At 39.7% G+C, this 19,978-nt stretch overlaps 1 protein-coding gene across 1 annotated transcript in view; it reads left to right on the forward strand.

Moving 5' to 3' along the window:
- LOC122820133 (phosphofurin acidic cluster sorting protein 1-like) overlaps positions 1 to 19,978 on the forward strand; it is a 62,204-nt gene that overhangs the window by 20,227 nt on the left and 21,999 nt on the right. Inside the window, exons 3-5 of the mRNA XM_044097313.1 lie at positions 17,809 to 17,896; positions 18,849 to 18,938; positions 19,676 to 19,801. Of these exons, the coding sequence (XP_043953248.1) occupies positions 17,809 to 17,896; positions 18,849 to 18,938; positions 19,676 to 19,801 (304 nt within the window). The remainder of the gene's footprint in view (positions 1 to 17,808; positions 17,897 to 18,848; positions 18,939 to 19,675; positions 19,802 to 19,978) is intronic.

Below are 19,978 nucleotides of genomic sequence, written 5' to 3' on the forward strand. Positions count from 1 at the left end.
GATAGCCAGAGGAAAACTGGAACAGGCCTTGAATAGGTGGCAGGGAGTGGGCATGAGATGACAGCCAGGGGTACAGCTAGCTCTGCTTTTTGTTGGCAGACAGTGGTGGACAGCTTGAGAGAGTAAAAAAAAAAAAAGGGAAACGGCACAGCAAGAAGCACACTAAAGAGACACTTACAGGAGTTTTGTATTGTTGAAAATTGTGGCGTTGTTTTAAGAAACCGTAATGTGCATTACTTTGCTTTTCAGGGAATCATTTGTTTGGTGAATTACCAACACGCATAGAAAGACTTATTGTCAGCCTCTAGCTGGCTGATTTATTATTAGATTCCACTTGCAAATGTTGACTCCTGCCTTCACATCCGAGCACAAAGACACTGAAAAAGTGAAATGCCACAGAGCTGGAGAAAAGGCTTTTCATGATGACAGAGGGCTTCAGTTCATGTCTGAAAATAATAATAATAATAATAATTAAAAAACTAAATGACAAGAGTCTCTGATAAACAACCAAGGCCCCAGTTGCTGCTTGACACTCATGTCACACAGCTTGTTTATTTATAGTCGGTAAGTTACGAGGCACTTTTACTGGATTGTCCTCAAAGCTGACGTCTAAAAACACAAAACGGCAAAAAGCAGATGTGGTTTGAAAGATTAGGACCGGTTCCATTAGCTGATGAAAAGACATTTCATGTAATCACCGTCTGCTGTTTGTATAAAAGAACTCGTCTTCTGTATCAAGGTGATACTTGCATCAATTATTATTTGTCCACCTTGGGATTTGTAGGTTAAATCTCAAGAGGACACTTATTTACATCGAAACCCCATTTTAACTCAAACAAATGCTGGTTACTTAAACAGAAAGGTCCATTTTTATTTTTTATATTTTGTTACTCTGCTTTTAAGACGTTGCTTCCACTAATTTAATTTTATATAAATAAAACACATTAACAGACATTATGAATTCTCGTCTCTAGTTAGCTACAAACATGAGTTTTGATGTGATTTTAAAGTTTATGCTACGTCAAAATCCACCCGGTTGCTCCTTCAGGTACAACATAAACACACACACACACACACACACACACTTGCACACACACCGATGGAGCCATTTAGAATTATGTGGAAACTCTAGGACACATTAATGTTTGTAAATGAATGCATCCAGTCCTCCTATGATATCAGGGTTAGGGAAATATGAACACCTCAGCACAGTTTGCCTGATCCATGCATCATCTTTATCCCTTTAATCCCCAGAATGGCAGACTATTTATTGCTAGTTCCATAATTGGTGACTGTATGATGTTTCTATGATGTAAAGCAGTGGTCCCCAACCACCGGGCCGCGGACCGGTACCGGTCCGTGGACCAATTGGTACCGGGCCGCGCAAGAAATAATTAAATATGTCCGCTCCATGTATTGAGTATGGAGGAGCTTTTATTTTGAAAATCGTACACCGGATGCCGAGGTTTGAGTCATGCGCCAGCTCTGGCACGCCGAACCCCCCGTTCGATCTTCACGCACGCCTGAACACCCCCGTTCGATCTTCACAACGCACGCACGAATACCCCCCCCCCTCCGGTCCGCAGGAAATTTACGAAGGCTTGGCCCGGTCCGCTGTACTAAAAAGGTTGGAGACCACTGATGTAAAGCACTTTGAACTGCTTAGTTGCTGAAATGTGCCTCACAAAAGAACTTGACCTGACCTTGACCTTGACCTAACGTGACAGAATCTGTTCAACAGGTATGCTTTTTCAAGGGACTGTACATATTCTCATAACGAGCAACAGCTAACATCGCATCAGATTTCCACTGTTATTTATGGCTGATCAAAGCCACCTGCATTTTTATTAACATTAAACAGTTTTTCTTTCACAATAACAGCAGCAGCTAGCGGGATCCTAATATGATGGAGTCAGAAAGTGGTTGGTTTATGTCTCAACGTTCCCAAAAGACAGAGGGTTTATTAGCTCCTGAACTTGGATTAGGACCTTCACTGTTATTCATCTGCCATTTTCAAGGTTTTCCCTCGGGCATGACTCCAGACTAAATATCATAATATCTGAAACATTACGCATGAAGGCCAAACTATGTTAATTAGCTACTCACAGTTGTTCAAATGCAACGTACTTTAATATCAGGGTAGTTTTCACAAGCTTGAACTAAAAATGCATTTAACTTGACCTTCCTTAGGTACATTTCTTTGGCCCATTTTGCTTCTTGCTCAGTAAAACTGTTCTTCATTCCTAGTTTTACTTCATTCCTGGGAGCAACGCAGCGCACAGTAGCCAGCTTCACAGCCAGGTTGGGCTGGGATATTTAAATTAATCTCAAACTCTGATTATGACTAGAATAAGTGCTCAAATATAGGCTACATAGATATTTATATCTCAGATATTTACGCTGTCTTAACATGTATTTTTTGTAAACCTCATCCTAACAATGTGGCGGCTCTTATTTTCCCAAATAATTATATGTAGAGGAATCCCTGATGTTAACCTAACCAGCAGACGTTCAGTCAGACAAACTGCAGCTTCACAACATGGAGGGACGCAGCTTGGATCAAAAGCTGCTGGATTAGGTCTGGGTTGTCATACACTGATGCTCTGCTTCTCTCCTCTACTTCCCCTTTCCAGCCTCTGAGATAATGCCAAACCATTCATAAATATTGATCACCAGCACCAGAATAAGCTGCGACTCAGCGTGGATGTTTGCTTCCCCTCGTAGTGAGTGATGAGCAGGCAGCGCTATCGGTCTGCAATGTGTGTCAGCGGGACTAGAGGCTGTGCACTGTTTGCATGAACATTGCTCAGACTCGAACTGGGACAGCACCGTGACGGGGGAGCGATATCATGCCAATGGGCTGTCGCCGCTAATGCTGCTGCGATGTGGCCGCATGTTGATATCATCCACTGGGTTCCCCTCATAAAGCAGCTTCTGCTGAGTGCGGTTGCATCAGGATGCTGATATTGCTCAGGGATTTAGAGTTTTAGAAGCTAGGTAGGAAGTTAGAATCAGATATTAAACTGGGAAACCCAAAATGATTAGCTGCATGCTGGGTTAAGCTGCTTTGAGATTCTCACAGTGTGATAACCTTGGATAAAACATTCGGCTTTATGGTGTTTATGTGAGAGAGAGAAAAAACACAACTTTTTTTAAAACAGGAGAGCATTAAATAATCCTCATGCTGCTAAGCTGCTTGAACATATTGGGTACGTTTCCACGGCTAAGGACCAGGGTTTTTTGGGGGGTAGTTTTTCTTCCCCCTATGTATCCACTACAGGAAGCAGACGTTTTCAGATGATCTGAACTAAAGCTAGAGATTTTTGTGGGAGGATGCTAAGCATTTCTCATTGGTTCAGTGTCTTCAGCATTGTATATAGCTATTAATCCTCCAATTTTTACTCTGTAGTTAATATTTTCTGGTAAATTACATGTCATTTGGGAGGCACGATACTCTGATAACATATAATTTGCTATGGTTTTGGCAAAAACTACCATAATTAATGTTAGCAAATGATTAATTGCCAAGCATTTCTTTGCTAAATGCATAATGTGTACAATGTTATTGTGATAGCAACACACTGCTCAATCCTGTGTGATAGTTTGTCTTTTGTGTCAAACAGACTTCAGTTGCATTTTAGAGTTTTTACTGAGTTTGCATTCAAATAATAAAATCCACCAATCTTTATTGAAGCCATCAATCAAAGGAAGCATGGACGACTTCATTCTGCATCTTCACAGGAGAGAGACAGGACTTGTATATATTTATTATATCAAATCCTTTTTATCAGAATTTCACCACTAATGCTGAAATATCTGTCAGTATTTATGTACTGAGATAGCAAATGCTTCTGTCCAGGATGCCTGATCACACTGATTTTAAGTCTGAATGAGGTTGTTTGTATGCCCATGGTTACTTTAAATGAAACACATCTCGCTTAATTCATATAGATTTCCTTAGAGTAAGGAGTGATTTAAATTCAGCTTTAGAGCCAAACCGCTTTAAAATGGTCATAAATTATGTCTGGATTGGAGCTGCTGCTCTGCTATTTCCTTTCTTCCTGCGGTTAGGAGTCGAGATTGAGGCAGTTTCATAAAAAATCCTTTCTACCTCTACATTTTCACGGAGTTTGCAGTTGGTTTAAAAGTAGCTGTTATATAAAATAAATAGAGAATTAAAGCTGCAAGCAGCCTCGTACGGCCCTCGCTGATCAGCTCCGCTCTGAACTCACGGCGACCGCAGGAGGTTCAGCAATGCCATCCGCTCTCCACCGCTGAGACTCTCTTGCAGTTCCCGCACCTGTCTACTAGGCGATGCACATCGAAGTGTTCAGTAGCCCTGATGATGCACAAAAAATCTGGTGCAGAATGACTGATGTAGTAAGGAGAGATAGCCAATGGAATAACAGTGGAGGCAAATTACAATTTAATGATATTGGGCATGTTAGAGGTTCACAAAAGTCAATCAAAAACGCTTGGTGCAAATCAGATGATGCATGTACGATTTAGAGACAACTGTATGCGTATGGCAACGGGGTGAAATTTGCCATTTGGCCACGCCCACACGGTTCAGATGACAGAATTTATCATGTCATTATATGATTTGGTAAGGGTTAGGGTTTACAAGTTTAAACCTATATGAATCAAAGAGTAAAAGTAAGACATCCAGCAGAAAAACTGGTGACTTCCCATTGGAAGTGGGCGGGGCTAAAGTGATGTCACCAGTTGACTATGTGATTGTGATCAGGACTGGTCTGTAGTGAGACATATAAAGTCTGATGCAGCTGTGACCTTGTATGTGCAAGTTATTTCACCTTAATGTTTTGTGGCAAATAGTCAGACTTTGACACTAAGCCACACCCACACGCTTTGATGTAAGAAAAATCCATTGATAACTTTTGACCTTCAATGCCTCAAGACTGTGCTGATTGATTTTGAAGTCTGTCTCTAAAGCTGTGGGAGGAATTCGATCAGATTTCCTCCCACAGCTTTCCTCCTCTCCTATAAAAAGGAGAGGATGGCGGCTTTGATCCAAAATTATTTTCTCTAACTATAGTTTGAGTATCCTGAAGGTTATAGATTCAACAATCACATTAAAAAAAGGTTTTGAGAAGGCAAACCTTAGTATCCGACTTCAATCTTTTGTTGCTTTGAATCGATTTTAATGGTGCTCAATTCTTTAAAGGAGTTGTCAAAACAGCAACAGCTTGCTCTCTAATCGGGAATGACTTGCATTTAATTCAACAGATTTAATCAAACATTTTCTGGGGCCAGATTTGTGACACAAAATTGTACATTTTCAGCTGATTTCAGTAGGTGGGTTAAAGAAAAATAAAAAAGAGCTGTGGATCTTTTGGCAACAAATGAGTTCATCAAACATGACCTCAATATTTCTGACTCTATGCGTCAGAGACCATTCAGATGGATTCTTCCCACCTGTGCCTGACATTTGCGTTTCTCAGTATAACTTTTTAATAACAATGTGCTATTTAATAAACGAGCCCAGCCAGATGCGGCACTAATGCTCAGTCTGTCTTATGATTCATGTTTTATTCCACATGTAGACTTCTCTTTGGATTAGGGCTACAACTGACCATTATTTTAGTAATCATTTAATTGGACTAAAAGATTTGCACATTCTGCAGATATTTTAACCACTATGGTCTTTTTAAACGATATCAGAAACACATGGAGAGATGCCAAACAAATAATTAAATTGCTTTTTAAGATAAGAAAATAAACATTATATTGCCTAAAATGCAGTAGCATAGCTAATCTGTTTATTTTTTGGATAATGAAGCTAAAACTACACTATTATTGGGTGGTTTATGTTTATATACAAAGATGTTATTTTATCATCTTAAAAGTAAAATGTATAGATTTTATACACCGTTTCATAAGTCTATACTCCAGTTGACAATTGATCAATTACTAAGTTAGGTGATGGTTATTTCAATAAGCAGTTAATCACAGTTAATCAAATTAAGCACAATTATGCTGAATAATCGCGATTAATCATTTCAGCCTCGCTAATTCATATCTAGGCTGGACCAATACATATGTAATCCTTCACCTGGCTGTACAATACAGTTAAAGTTGAAATATACAAAGCTAAATTAAGACATACATGAGGAAATTAAGCGACTACTTGCAAATTAACCATGAGAAGATATTATAAAAAGTGCCTTCATAAATAGGAGAATGCTCCTGATGCTCCAGCATTAATCTGCTGCACCACTCCGAGTGAGGATGGAGGGCAGCCTGAGCCTCACCGGAGTCTGAATGCTGATGTGACCAGCATCCCGATCACCTGCTCAGGCTGTAACACCTGCAGCTTGCACGTACACTCCAAAGCCCGACGATGTGCAATCACCTTTGCCAAATGCTCCATGCCTGAGCCTCACAGCTTCTCTCCCCCCGTGTCACAAGTATCTGATATGCAGAAAACCTCCCCCAGTCTCTGGCCTCCTCCCGAAGCTCATTGTTTATCACAAAACTGTCAGAGGCTTGTGGAAGAGAAGCAGAGCAGACTGCCGAGCTTTCTGACTCATTCTGTTCTGCAGCCTGGCTGGATTTCGTCAGAGAGGGCTTCGGACGAAGAAAGGCATTCCTGGGGTCCCGAACTATATCAGAATGTCCATCCTGTCCTGTTCCGCAAAGTGTTTTTAATGTTTTCCAGGCATGTATCGATGCTGAAAAGGCCGATTATCCTACCATATACAGGAGAGCGCTTATCCTTGCCTTTAATGATGGCACTTGATTGATTTACTCGTTCGTATGTCCATTATCTGTAAACACTTCATCTTGTGAAAGGTTGCAAAAGTGGGGAGTCTGTCCTAGCTGACATTGAGGATAGAAAAAAAGGGGTCGAACATTCAATTCAGACAAGAAAAGACACAGTTACTTACCGTACATCCACCCCACTGCCAGTGTAGAATAATTTTGTTCAGAGAGGGATTGAGAGGAATTTGTATTTTCACTTCTTCTGTAACTAAAGCTAAATCTCTCCTCTGATCTGCCATTTGTCTGCTACATTCTGCAACAGCTCATTTAGAAATATTTGAAAATGTTAAAGGATTCAAAATTGTCCATGTCAAAATAGATCTCATCGCCCACCTCTTTGTTGACCTGAAGTACTGAACCGTGGCTTTAAAAACCGAGATCCATACTGAATTGAAGCAAAGGAAGGAAGTTTCTTCAAAGGCTTGTTGTAGAGGCTTATGGTTGTTGGAAGGGAGGATCTTTTGTAGCAGCCTGTATTACAGGGGTTTAGAAGAAGCCCCTGATTGAAGACATTTAAAACTTTCTCATGAGGAGGATACTCAGTTTTATGAGATGTATTTTATAAAGAGTCCTTCTTTGCCCAATGATCTCCAGAGGTTTTAGAGGAATTCCCAAAACTTGTAATGTTTGACTTTATTCTCTATTGAAATGTACAATTATCTGAGTTTTTTTCTCACACTCAAGATGAGATGATTCAAAAATCTCATAGACCAGTGAGCAAACAGTGTGAAAAACAATCCTGACAGCAACGTTTTGGTTTTTTAAACATTCATCGGAATTTATCGTGACAATAATTCAAGATTCTTTATCATAATAAATGATAAACAATATGATTAAATGTCCACCCAAGCTAAAAGGTTACCCTGTTTGCTAGTAATTCACTGTTAATTTATATAAATGAGTTATTTGGAGAGCGTTTTTTTTTTTGTTTTTTTTGCTGTTTGTTGTTTTGAACAGTGTGTATTGGGCCCTGACCCTCCCTCTGCTTTTAAAGCTAATTCTGCCCGCAGCATGTCCTCAACACTGACATCGCCATAGTCAAGTTGTTTTGTATTCTGTATTTTAACATCCTTTGATAGGTTGTCTAGTATTAAAAAGCTAAGTGAAGAAAACAAATTAGGAAAACCAGTGGGAACATTAAGTTTTATGACAGGAACAGGGCCCTATTTTCTGCTCTCGTGGACTCGTAGCGATTCAGAATTTCATCTAAGTTATTACCTTAATTGCAGAATCCTTTCCGGCTAAATGAGCAATCTGCGGTTCAAGCTAGCAGCTACAGAATCTGTTTATGTTTTAGAGACTCAAGTCCTACTCCTCATGCTCCTTGGTTATAATACGGACTGAGAGCCTGGCATAAGTTATGTCGTCTGATATAAAAACGTCTTACAAAAGTCGGCGAGGGAAATGCATTCTGCCCTGCCATGTTGACATCTTTAGAGGCTGGATCCACTCAACCAGGAGCTATTTTAGGAATGTTTGTGATGAACCAAGTGCTCGTTATTTTGGCTGCCTGTAAGCATCCACTCTAGATGTTTATTCTGTCATAGTTTTTCTTCCTTTCGGTCAAAACTCTTTTTGGTTTTGTTTTCTTTTTCTGTCGCTGCCTTGATTAAAGTGTTTCTCTTTGTCGGAGTGCTTTGTGGATTTAATGGCCAGGTTCATTTGTATGAGTCCTGGTGTGTTCACTTTTGAGGTGGAGACTGCCGATGAACTTATTGATGCCCTCGAGGATCAAAAGCTGCCCAGTCGAGGTTTTTGAGCCGCATTATCTCTGACTCTCACTTTAAGCATTACACACACACACACACACATCCACTTTCAAAGACAAACACACAGCAGCCGAGGATCAAAGCCTAAACTATGCTTTCTGTCGGTGTTGGTCTACCTGTTGTTTTAGTGTTTGGCAGGTTTTTTCATGGTAATTAGTGAAACAGTCATTTTCTTTGCTCTTAACACCTTTAGGTTGTTGTTTTCCATGAAGGTGAAGCACAGACAGAGTGAGTAGAAAGGTGTTTACACACCGCTTACAGTCTAATATGAATATTATTAAGTCATTGATCTTTTTTAATAAGGGCAGCGCTTGCAATTAATGTGCGTTAGGAGTTTTTGATTGTGTGGGAGCCGCAGGGTTGAATTAAAAGCCAATTTTTGTGTTAAATGTTCCATTTTTAAACCTTGTTAAACAAAATCAGTTACTGTTTTTTGCATGAAAGTCAAAAAGTTCAACCTAAAAACATGATTACTATCGTGTTGCATATGCAAGCACATGCACGTAATGGTTTATTCGCTGAAATTTGAAGATTATATATAAGTTTTCAGTAGTTCAAAAGTAAAATTGAATTGAGCATGCAAGGCAGGGCGTCACATCTTCAACTTTATATTTATATACACAGTCATCAAATCCAGGAGCATCACTAAGACTTCACAAGCTGTTAGTCAACACCTCCAAAATATCTGTAAATGTAACTTTTATTTCTCTTAGCAACAAACCATCACATGCCATCCAATCAGTGGTAACCATAATTATATGGATTGGACTAAAAACAATGTTTTCTGAGTTCTGTGACTGTAATTATGGAGCCTCATGTTTCATTCACACGTTCTCCCTAAGAGGACAGCTGAATGCTGTTTGGTCTGCGGGTGAAAACAGCTTCTATCCTGTAGCAATGATGCTCACCTTGAGAGTTGGATCAGTCTGTCGTAAAATGAAATGTCTGTCTGCTCAAGGTTCATGGCGAACCTACAAATGTGCTCTGCAGCAGGAGTTATTGATCAGCGCTCTAAGTGACAGTTTTGAAGGAGGTCACTTTTCTTTTCCCCCCGTCTTGTTCTAAAGTTTCTTTCTTTTCTGGACATTAGCTATAATGAATTGGTTTTTTCCCATTAAAGGGTTTATAGAACTGGATCAGCAAACTGTGGAGTTTGAAATGGTAATCAAAGATGTTGTTGAAGTTGCTGCTTCACTGGATTATTCTAAATCATATTGCCAAACTTTATGCATTTCTACAATTATAAGCCTGCAATAACTGGGCATTAAACACAAGTTTCTTTGTTAGCCTGAAGTACTATCAGATTTGTACAGTATTAACACTAAAATTAAAATCGTATAATGTGCTTTGACAAATTTTTGTCAAAAAACAAGAGTCATTTTCCTACTACTAAGATAACAAAAGTGACCATTAGACTAAAATTAACACTGTTGACTACCTTTTATTTATTCTTATTTTGAACTTGTCAGCACATATATAAAATAAACATTTGCTGAATGTTATGGTATTTTAATCAGGTGTTTATTGTGCAGAGTAAATTAATGTTTTGTACCTTTTTGTTATATGTCATAGAAATAACAGTGGTAGACAGGGCTGAATTGGGAAGGAAATGTTTAAAGTTTACTCATTGATGTTGGAAAAATGATTTGCTCTTCAAGAACAGTGAGTGACCTTGATCATGAAATTCTCCCTTATTTAACTTATTTAATTGTGCAGTGACAGGTGGGGGAGGGGCAGCATTGTGTTGCTCTTTTTGTCCGTTCAATGGAGAAAGCTACTAACATTAGCACTTCCGTTCATACCTCATTAAAGGATTTTAAATGCAGGAATAGTATGACTGAAAACTCTGGCCGTTCTGAATCTGCATTGTTTTAAAGCGTTGGTGTAACTTGATGTAAATACTTGTCTGTCTTAATGTAACTTAGTAACTAAGTGGTACGTTGGAGTTACTCATACTTTAATTAGGTGGTGTAAGCTGAAGACTTTGACTCCTTTTTCAGTTAACAACTTGTGCGTTCTATCATCTGTAAGACATTGGACCGAAGTGAGTGCGTGTTGCTCTGTTGTCCGAATGAGAAACGGCCTTGGCCCGGCTTTGTGTTCCGCACAGACTAATCCATGTGATGGAATAATAATGAGTTTGAAGGAGACGAACCCAAGCAGCTCGTAAAAAAGGGGAAGGCTGGACGGTGACGGGCCCCGACACCGCCATTGATCGGCACCTCTGAGGGAACGGCGTGTTACTTTAGGAGACGACATGAAGCAGGCGCTTTGGGGAAGGAGAGTTACTGATATGTAAGGGAGGGAGGACAGCAGTTGTCTTCTTGACGTCTTTAAGTCAGGGAAGAGGTGAAGTTATGTTGACAAGAGTTGGATCAAGTGTGAAGGAAGGAAAGGGGGAAGATGGCCAGTGTGCGATAATAGGAAATACAGGCTGTGAAGAAGAAAAATTACAGGCAAGGAGGATATAGAAGGGAGAGAAAAAAGATAAAGTTGACTAAATAAAAAATCTGTTCATTGTTATACGTATTTATTCTAACAAGGTAGAGTACCTACCTCTAGTGGTCACTGGGCAAGACCTTGTACAATACAGGTTGATTAAGGTCACCAGTCCATCAGACTGGTATGGATTTGTATTCAGCTCTTCTTAGTCAATACTTTGTAGAACCACCTTTCATTTTGGGGTTATGGCTCTATTGGCTCTGCATATCTAGAGACTGAAGTTTATGCCCCTTCTTGTTTGCAAGATAATCAAAGTTCAGTCACATTTGATGGACAGCAACCAAGTCCTAGATCAAGTTGGGCTTTGGACTTTGAATGGGACTGAATACAAATACAAAGAACACTTTTTAGAGTTTAATAATATGCAAGCTTATTTGTTGTAGCTTGACAAAGATGTGAAAAGGTTAAAGAGTACTTCTGGAGGATACAGCACTTCCCTTCTTATTCTATGAATTATTTAGGCATGAAAAGCTACCTAATATGTAGCGTGTTAGATAAAATGAGCATTTCCTCTCCATCTAATTGATTAAATTATAAGAGAAACAAACTAAGGCTATTGCTAATCTGGATGCTTGTTCTACCATGAGTACTCGCGTTCATTATTTAAACATGCCACGACTAAAGAATAAATCATTTAAATAAGTCTGACTTTTATAACACACACTAGATGTCATTTGTTGTCTTTCGAGTGTGTGTGTGTGTTGGACCTTTCATCTTGGACAGGCATGCTGTTTTTGCTTCTCGAGAGACGGGCCTTCCTAGAATATCATAGGTCAGTCTGCCCACAGACATTATCGAACCGTTCTCTGCCTCCTTCAGCCCCCTCGTTTCATCCGCCCAGGCCTTTTTCTCTAAACAAATAAACAATCAAATATCAGCTACTGCCGGGAAAATACGAGGCGTTATCTGTCAAAGGTGCATTAAGCATCTATTCAGCTGCAGTGATTCAGACTTGGGGGGGCTTTCTTCTGCCTGTCCTATAGATCTATAGAGTTTTTCTCTTCTTTTTTTTACGACAAACGTATTCAGTCGGTAAACAACAAGCATAAACGTACACACACACACACACACTGTTAATGGATTCTTCAGCAAACTCTCTCCCTTGTGCTTGATTTTCATTGTGCAGCCTGTAAAAAAAGTGACCTGGTTTGACGAGATAAAAGCTGAAGACTTGCAACAGCGAAGGGACTAACGCCTGATGCACCGGGTTGATTTCAAGTGTTTTTATTCCAATATTTTGTATTATCGGCATAGTCATCATGACACCCAGGTTTACCTTACTGTGTCCTGATCGTCCACAACAAACTGATAGATGACAGAAAATAGCATTTTCTTCAACCAAATCAGCACAAAATCTTAGCCATTACTAAGTTATTTTCAGAGGGAGAAATCTGATGCAAAAACCTAAAACTCAATATATGAACCCTTCAGAACTTAGAAATCTCAATTTGTCCATTTTCAGATTTAACCCAAGAGAACTAGATCATATCCACATTATTTAATCAAAATTAATTATTTTTGATGAGCATGAACTATTTTATTCTCCACTGTTCTCCCTAATAAACTTCCCCCAATCTAGTGGACTTCTAGTTTACTGTTTCTTTGGAACTATAGCTTGCAAAATACACCAGATTGTCAACAGAGGAAGTGATACTAATGTGTTCTAAGGAAAAGCTGTATACATGATTTTCAGGGGAAGCATTTTATTTTTTTTGGAGTCGAACCAGTAGCCATTAGAGGAACTTCAGCAAACGTTTTTGTTCCCATTCACTTGTGGTAGTTGTGGCTTGGCCATCAGATTGTTGACAGTTGTTCTAACAATGAGACGCAAGAAATCACGTGGATCCAAACAGAGATGGTTCTTCCTCTTATGCGTCCCTGGACAGCACCCGAAATCTACCCAAAATCCTTTCCGTTTAGTTTTTTCAGACGTCTTGCGAAGGCAAATTCCCGTTCCGAGTGACAAAATTGAGAGAGAAAACACAGATGGACATGAAGAAAGAGAGAAAACAAAGAGAAGAACCTTGGAAGAGGGCAACAATAGATTTGCTGCACACCAACAAGTGCAGAGTTTTACCATGAGTATCCAAGGCTGGGATCCAATTATCTGCATGAAAAATAGATTTGGCTCCGACAGGGCTCAGTCCTGTTGGGAATTAATCAAAATCCTGGATTAGCTTGGCTCCCACAAAGACAAATGGGTTTGTTGTTTTTCACCAATTACACTCTGCAACCTATAATTATACCGCCGCTGTGTACGGGTTGGTTCGTCATTGTTGGTGCTGAAAGAAAGGAAGCAGAACCTGGGTTCGCATTTTCCAGTCAAAACCCTCCACACTTGAGGATGGAGCTCCTGTTCCCGTTGTCATCAGACAATGATTCATCTGTCTTTGAGTCATCCTCAGCTGTCCTTGGCATTTCTTTTTGCTCTGATTGATAATGACGTGCAGTGGCTGCCGCTGAGGCGCCGTGACGGGATCCTGAGGCGACGAGCCAGAAGTGAGAACTGGACCATAAAGGAAGTGTTGGCGGACTGTTTTGACCTTTACCATGCGATTCCCCTTCAGCGGCTTCGGTGACCGGACTCCGATTGAGTGGCAGTGGGGGCACAGAAGAGATTTAAGTTACAAAGAACAAAAAAAAATGTCCAAGAGAAGTTGGAAATCGATTTTAACTCGTAGTTGGAATTTTTCAAAATACATTTATATTTAACTCGATGTCATGCACTTAAAGCCGAAATGATTAATCGAATTTATGGTGATTAATCGATGATTGGAATAATCATCAGCTAATTTAGGAATCGTTAACTGGAGTATGTATGCTGAGAACAAAATAATATTCAGAGCATTAAAAACTAAGAAAACATATATATTTTTATTTCAGATAAGTATTTTCTTTTTGTCTATTTAAGATAGCCAAAACTTTTCATGTGGCATAGTTTTAGCTTCAGCTAGTTCAGAATGCTGTCACATTTTAGACAACAAGATGTCTATTTTCTTATTATAAAAAATAACCTGATTATTTTAGTTTTATGTATTGTATTTCTAATATTGTATAAAAAAGGCTTAAATGTAAAATCTGTAGAATGTGCCTTTTTTTTTTTATCCAACTAATTGTCAAAATAATCGATTACTAAAATAATTCAGTCACTAACAAAAATCTTTTAGGACCTGCAAAGTAGCTTGTGCAAGAAGAACACACTGGCACGGATCAACAATGATGTACCGTTTACTGTAAATTTATCTGCAGGGGCTTTTGGAAACAATCCAGCCGTTGCATCATCCAAGCACTCACAGCTGAACTAATCATGTGCAACATCACTTGGAATTGCTGCAATAAATTAAGATGTTCTTCAGAGATTTTAAATTGTTCTCCATCCCTGACTCAGCAAACATTTCCGATGCTTAACATCAGCAATAACATACAGTTTTTAAGGAGTTTGAGGAACTTTCAGCGGTGATAAGGGTGATAACTCACAGCTGTGAAGTTTGATGAAGCTCCCCGCGGTCTCGTAAACATGAACTGTCTCATCAGGGCTGTGATGGATGGAAAAAAAAACCTTACAGAGCAGCTTCCGCTGACGACATTTGCTGCCTCTCAAAATGGAAAGGATATAAGGCAAATCATATTCACCGGAAGATTTATTGCACCTATACAGATGCCTGTCAGGAAGACATCAATCCTGGGTTTAATCTACACCTTGGAGCCTGATACTTGATCAGGGAGTCTGCATATCCTTAAAACGTCAAAGAAATTTTAAGTCGTACATCTAAAATCAAGGCCTTGAAGACACTTGCATAAGTTGGCCTTAAATACGTAATTTAAGACATTAAAGATCTTAAATTTGTTGTTGCTGGACAGTTTGCTCCAAACCACAATCTATATAGTTTATTTTTCTCACCGGACTTTTCTATCAGAAAAATGTTTGAGTCGCATCCAGACATCTTCATTCTGTTCCGTTATTCAAAGCGGTTGATGCTACCGCTAACTACCTGTTACATAATCTATGTAACTCCATAACATTGATTATGGAGTTTAGTAAACAAACCGATCATCAGATGAACCTCCATGCTAGCTAGCTAGCTAGCATTTTTGCATCTATCAGGCGTTAAGTGCAAATTCATCGTCAGTTAGCTGGATGATGTTTGTCTTTGCTACTGGCACATTAAATCCAAAAACGCTTGGCATTACTGCTATATAAAATATGCAGTGTTTTTGTACATTTCTGTTGTGAAACAGGTTTTAAATTTTATCCATACTGCTCTTAAAAAGTCTTAAATTTAAGTTGGTGAAACCTGCAGAAACCCTGTAAAAGATAGCTCTGAGGTTTTTAAAATATGTGATTTTTATTTTATTTTTCCATCTTCAAAGATGTTTTAAGCTGTTTTGCTTATGGAGAGTTCGAAGAAATGCACATAAGCCATGATGCGGTGCTGCAACCCAACTAAAGCACCTTAAAGGTAGTCCGATGCTGGATGCACACTTAACTCTCCCCGTCTCTATCAGTAAGCAAAGATTGATTTGATTGTATTCAAAGCTTCAGCCTCCCTTTTTTGTTGTCCATTTTTATCGCGAGCCGGAAAGCCTCGGCTTCAAGGAGAGAGGCTCAGAGTGTGCGCAGCCGAGTCGTCTCAGCGGTTTCATCAGCGGTTGAAGAATAGTTGCCCCTTTCAGCGCGTGGAACGCGAGCACTTAGAGAGGGATGAAAGCGGGTGAGCGGAGAGGATCCGGTGGAAGGTCTGGGTGAGATGAGAGGCAGCGGAGGATTGGGAGAGATGCGTTTTGAATGAGAGAGAGTGAGTTTTCTGTCCACTCGCTCTGCCTTTAATCTTCATAGCGGTTATTAATGTTGACTCCGTGTGTTTGGGTTTCAGAAGTTCTCCACATATGTCATCATGTGACCTTTTCATCTCTGGCTCATGTATCCATGTTGGTCTTCTGGTTGTTTTTGTTACATCTAAGACAGAAGAAAAGGAGTATTTTTCTTTCTTTCCCTCATTTTTATTTCTCATATTTTTCAGACTGTCAGCCATCATTGCCACGTCTCCTTCTTTTATTATCTCTCCTGGTTTTGATGTCTCGTTCTCTCTTTGTCTGACGGCTTCATATTCAGATCTTTATTCATGTTTTACAACAAATCGCAATACAAACAACAGCGATTAATATTTATCTAAACTGTGTGATGCGAAATGCCAATGCTTTAACCAATGGAGGTCAAAAACACGAAAACCTGTCAATCAAAACCATATAAGTGCCAGCAAGACTAAGAAAGTGAACAATAAAGAGACCAAAACATACATAATACTTAGAATTAAAATCTTCCCTTTTTATTTCCTCTTGGTTTTCCCATCTTTTCTCTAATCATTTTCTGTTTATGATTTTATGTGTACTTTTTCTGTCTCGCTCCTCACTGTTGACCCTCTGACTCTTCAGCTCGGGTTTGTCTGATTCACTTTCAGCTCTTGCAGTGCATCTTAGAAGACCTACCTCTTTGTGCCTTTGAACAGTTCAAGTGTCTCAGCTCTGCTTTGGCCTTCAGTTCATGTCCTTTCATTCCTTTGACGCGAAGAGTCGCAGTTTTGGATTCGAGGGTTTTGTTCTGATGTAATTGTCATCTTCAGTCGGGGAAATAAAAGAGACTTCACTTCCCAACAAAAATAGCAAAACTATTTTCAGTCTGAGTCGTGGGCTGGAGAGAATCTTTGCAGCATCTTGTCGTCAGATAAACTGCCGAGCCTTCGACGCCTCCTTTTAATTTCAGTTTTCGTTTGAGTCAAACGTGCTTCTTCAGAGGGAGGAATTAAAATCTCTGCACCGTAGCAGAACAGTTTGTTACTCTTCACCCTGAAATTAAACAGATATAGGCTTCATTTGGCGAGTTTCATGTGTTTAGAATAAAAATGTCTCATAATCTCAGTAACAAAGGGTTGGATTGACTTGTGGCAGCATGTCTTTGTTCAGATCATAACCAGAAACAATTTTAAAAATATATCATTACTAGTGGAATTTAACCACCATGTGACAAATGGCACATAATCATGAAATAAAAGGCAAGTAACTCAAGTGGCAAATTTTACAGTGGAAGGATTCAGATCAAAGCATGTACATGTGTTAGAATGGTCTAGTCAAAGTTCACATCATCCCATATAATTGCAAAGAGAACATTGTACTTTTTTTTTTTTTACACTTTGTGATTATGCTTTTTTTGTTTTTCTGTTTTAAGTAAATATAATAAAATTCAACTGATGTATTTTTTTCAGTGGTTATAGAGCTTTGTAATATATTTTGCAGACCTTGTTAAAGGTGCATCTTTGCCAAGTTTGTAACTAAATTGTAAATGTAAAAAAAAAAAAAAATCTGACCCAATTTTAAGATTGGAGCATCTCATCTTGAAAATCAGTCCTTATTTCAATTCTAGATAATCTAATCAATAAGAATCCATCTTTTTGTGCATCAGTTTTGTTTTGTTTTTGGGGTTTTTTACTTCAGAAAATGCTGCGATTTCTTTTCCTGTCAGAAGATGCCCGCTGGTATAAATGAAGCAATAAGCCAGACAGAAATATAAGGGGAGGCTGATAAAACTGGCATCAAAGTGGTTAATTTCTCTCTCAAAGAACCTCTTCAAAGGGCCGAGCTCTGTGGGGAACAAATGGATCGCTTTTGGCTTGTTGATCATTTTTGCTTTTACTGTGAACTCTGCCTGAGGTGCACGCTGAGTATTGGATCTGATCTCATGTTGTTGTTTGTCCTGCAGGCTCTTCAACCTGACCCTGAAGAAGCTGATCATGCTGAAGGAGCTGGACAAAGATCTCACTTCGGTGGTCATCGCCGTCAAGCTGCAGGTACGACGGCAACAACAGCTTCAGGGGAAACCAAGAAAATGTTGCGGTTTACTTCCAATCTTCTCACCAGACGAAAACTACAGGGCCAACCAAAATGGCCATGTCTTCTTAAATCTTACAAACAAGGTTCTCCTTAGTTAACTTAGCTTGCATTTAGCAATTATGTCTGCCGCTTTAATCAGGAAAATCCAATTATAGGACTTAAAGGCTTGAGGTTTGCTTTTATTGAGAGAGCCAAAAAAAGTAGCCCAGTAGATGTTTCCAAGTTGCTGAACAAGCCAAAAAAAAAAAAAACTTTTCTGTTTTTGTATTTTTTTCCTTCTGGAAAGTTTCTCATTGTTGTTTTTTATCCAGGCAGGTTATTGGGTCTGGATGCACTTCCTCCCTGACACTCTGCCAAGGACGCTTACTTTAAATTACCCAGGGACATAGCAGAGCTGATAGGCTTTGTTTCTTAGTGTGTGTAGCCCTTACTTCTAGCCGGCAGCTGATTCAGACAGGGGGGAAGGTAAAGTTAACGTAGATGAAATCAGAGAACTTGTTTATCACATTTTGTCATGTTGAATCCACAGATTTCACTAGTGTTTCCTTTCTGGATTGGCTGTCAGTTTTCACACAAATTTGAAAAGTGTGGCAAGCGTTGGTAACACGTTCAGGGCGAAGGACAGTTTCAGATTTGGGTTGTTGCTCACATTTTGCATGTTGGTCAAAGCACCGCACTGGAATTGCTAAAAAAAAAAGAAAGAAGTTCCCTTTCTCTCTGTCTTAGTTTTTCAAAGTTGTTCTCTTCTTGAAATATTCTTGTTGATGTCTGCCTCATTTTCCATCCTTCTAAGCCAATATATTCTGTTTTCCAGCGTTGTTTCTCTCCACTAAGTTTAGGACTTTCTCTGTGCAACAGCAAATCGTTTCCTTCAGATTCACTCATCTCCTCTTTCCGTCTCCTCATCAGGGCTCCAAACGGATCTTGCGCTCCAATGAGATCCTCCTCTCCTCTGCAGGACTGACGGAGACCGACTTACAGCTCACCTTCTCCCTGCAGGTACCGACTCGAACACACACACCCATCAGGGAACCGCCGCGCCCCCACTCTGCTATTCATCGAAAACACACAAAAAAAAGCACCTGCTAGTAGTGTGACCAATCTGCTGCAGTTTTCCAAACGTAAAAAAACAAAAAATTAAATCCGGTGTTATTTATATGGAGATCATGCACATTTGCCTCTCTCTGACATATACTCTGTGCACTCACGCAGAGAACGGTTAATCTACTTCCCCGCAGCGTTTCTTCTGCTCCAAATCATCCCATCCTTATTCTCCCGGTGCTGAACGCTGTGAAAAGGTCAGAATGTGTCTCCCTGTGGATTGTGGCGTGCGCACTGAGCCAGACGTTATACATTATACATTAAACCGGCTATAGCGTCCGCGGCGCTGCAGCAGCGGAGGAGCCTATTAAAACTGAGCAGCAGAGTCTTGTCATGGCTTTCAACGTTGGTCCAGGAGCCAGTTTGTTCCAATTATAGTTCATCCGGTGAGATCCTTAATGCCAGGTTATGTCATAGTTTGGGTGTGACTAAGTGGTTTGGTGCTGGGGGAGAACATGGAGAAATTCAGGAGGTGATAAAGTCTCCTGCAACAACCCATTAAGATCCATCTAATTATTCAGGCATCAGTGTAACTGTTTTATCGCTATGTACCCATATAGCAGTTCATCTGCTCACCTGTAATGTGTGTGTGTGTGTGTGTGTGTGGGTGTGTGTGTGTGTGTTTGTATCTGCAGTACCCACATTTCTTGAAGAGGGATGCCAACAAGCTTCAGATCATGCTGCAGCGGCGGAAGAGATACAAGAACCGGACCATCCTGGGCTACAAGACCCTGGCTCTGGGGCTCATCAACATGGCCGAGGTATTGCAATCAAAATCAGACAGTAGAGTTCTGATTCTCCTTTTTCGCTCTTTCATTCCTTTTATTTTTATTACCATGAGATATACCCTAAAACATTCAGCGCTCATTTTGTAAAGTGTCACTTTCCAGCATTCAGGAAGAGGCGCCTCAGGAATGCCCATAATATTTTTCACTCTA

Source organism: Gambusia affinis, linkage group LG18 (genome assembly GCF_019740435.1).
Source record: "Gambusia affinis linkage group LG18, SWU_Gaff_1.0, whole genome shotgun sequence".
NCBI classification, from domain to species: Eukaryota; Metazoa; Chordata; class Actinopteri; order Cyprinodontiformes; family Poeciliidae; genus Gambusia; species Gambusia affinis.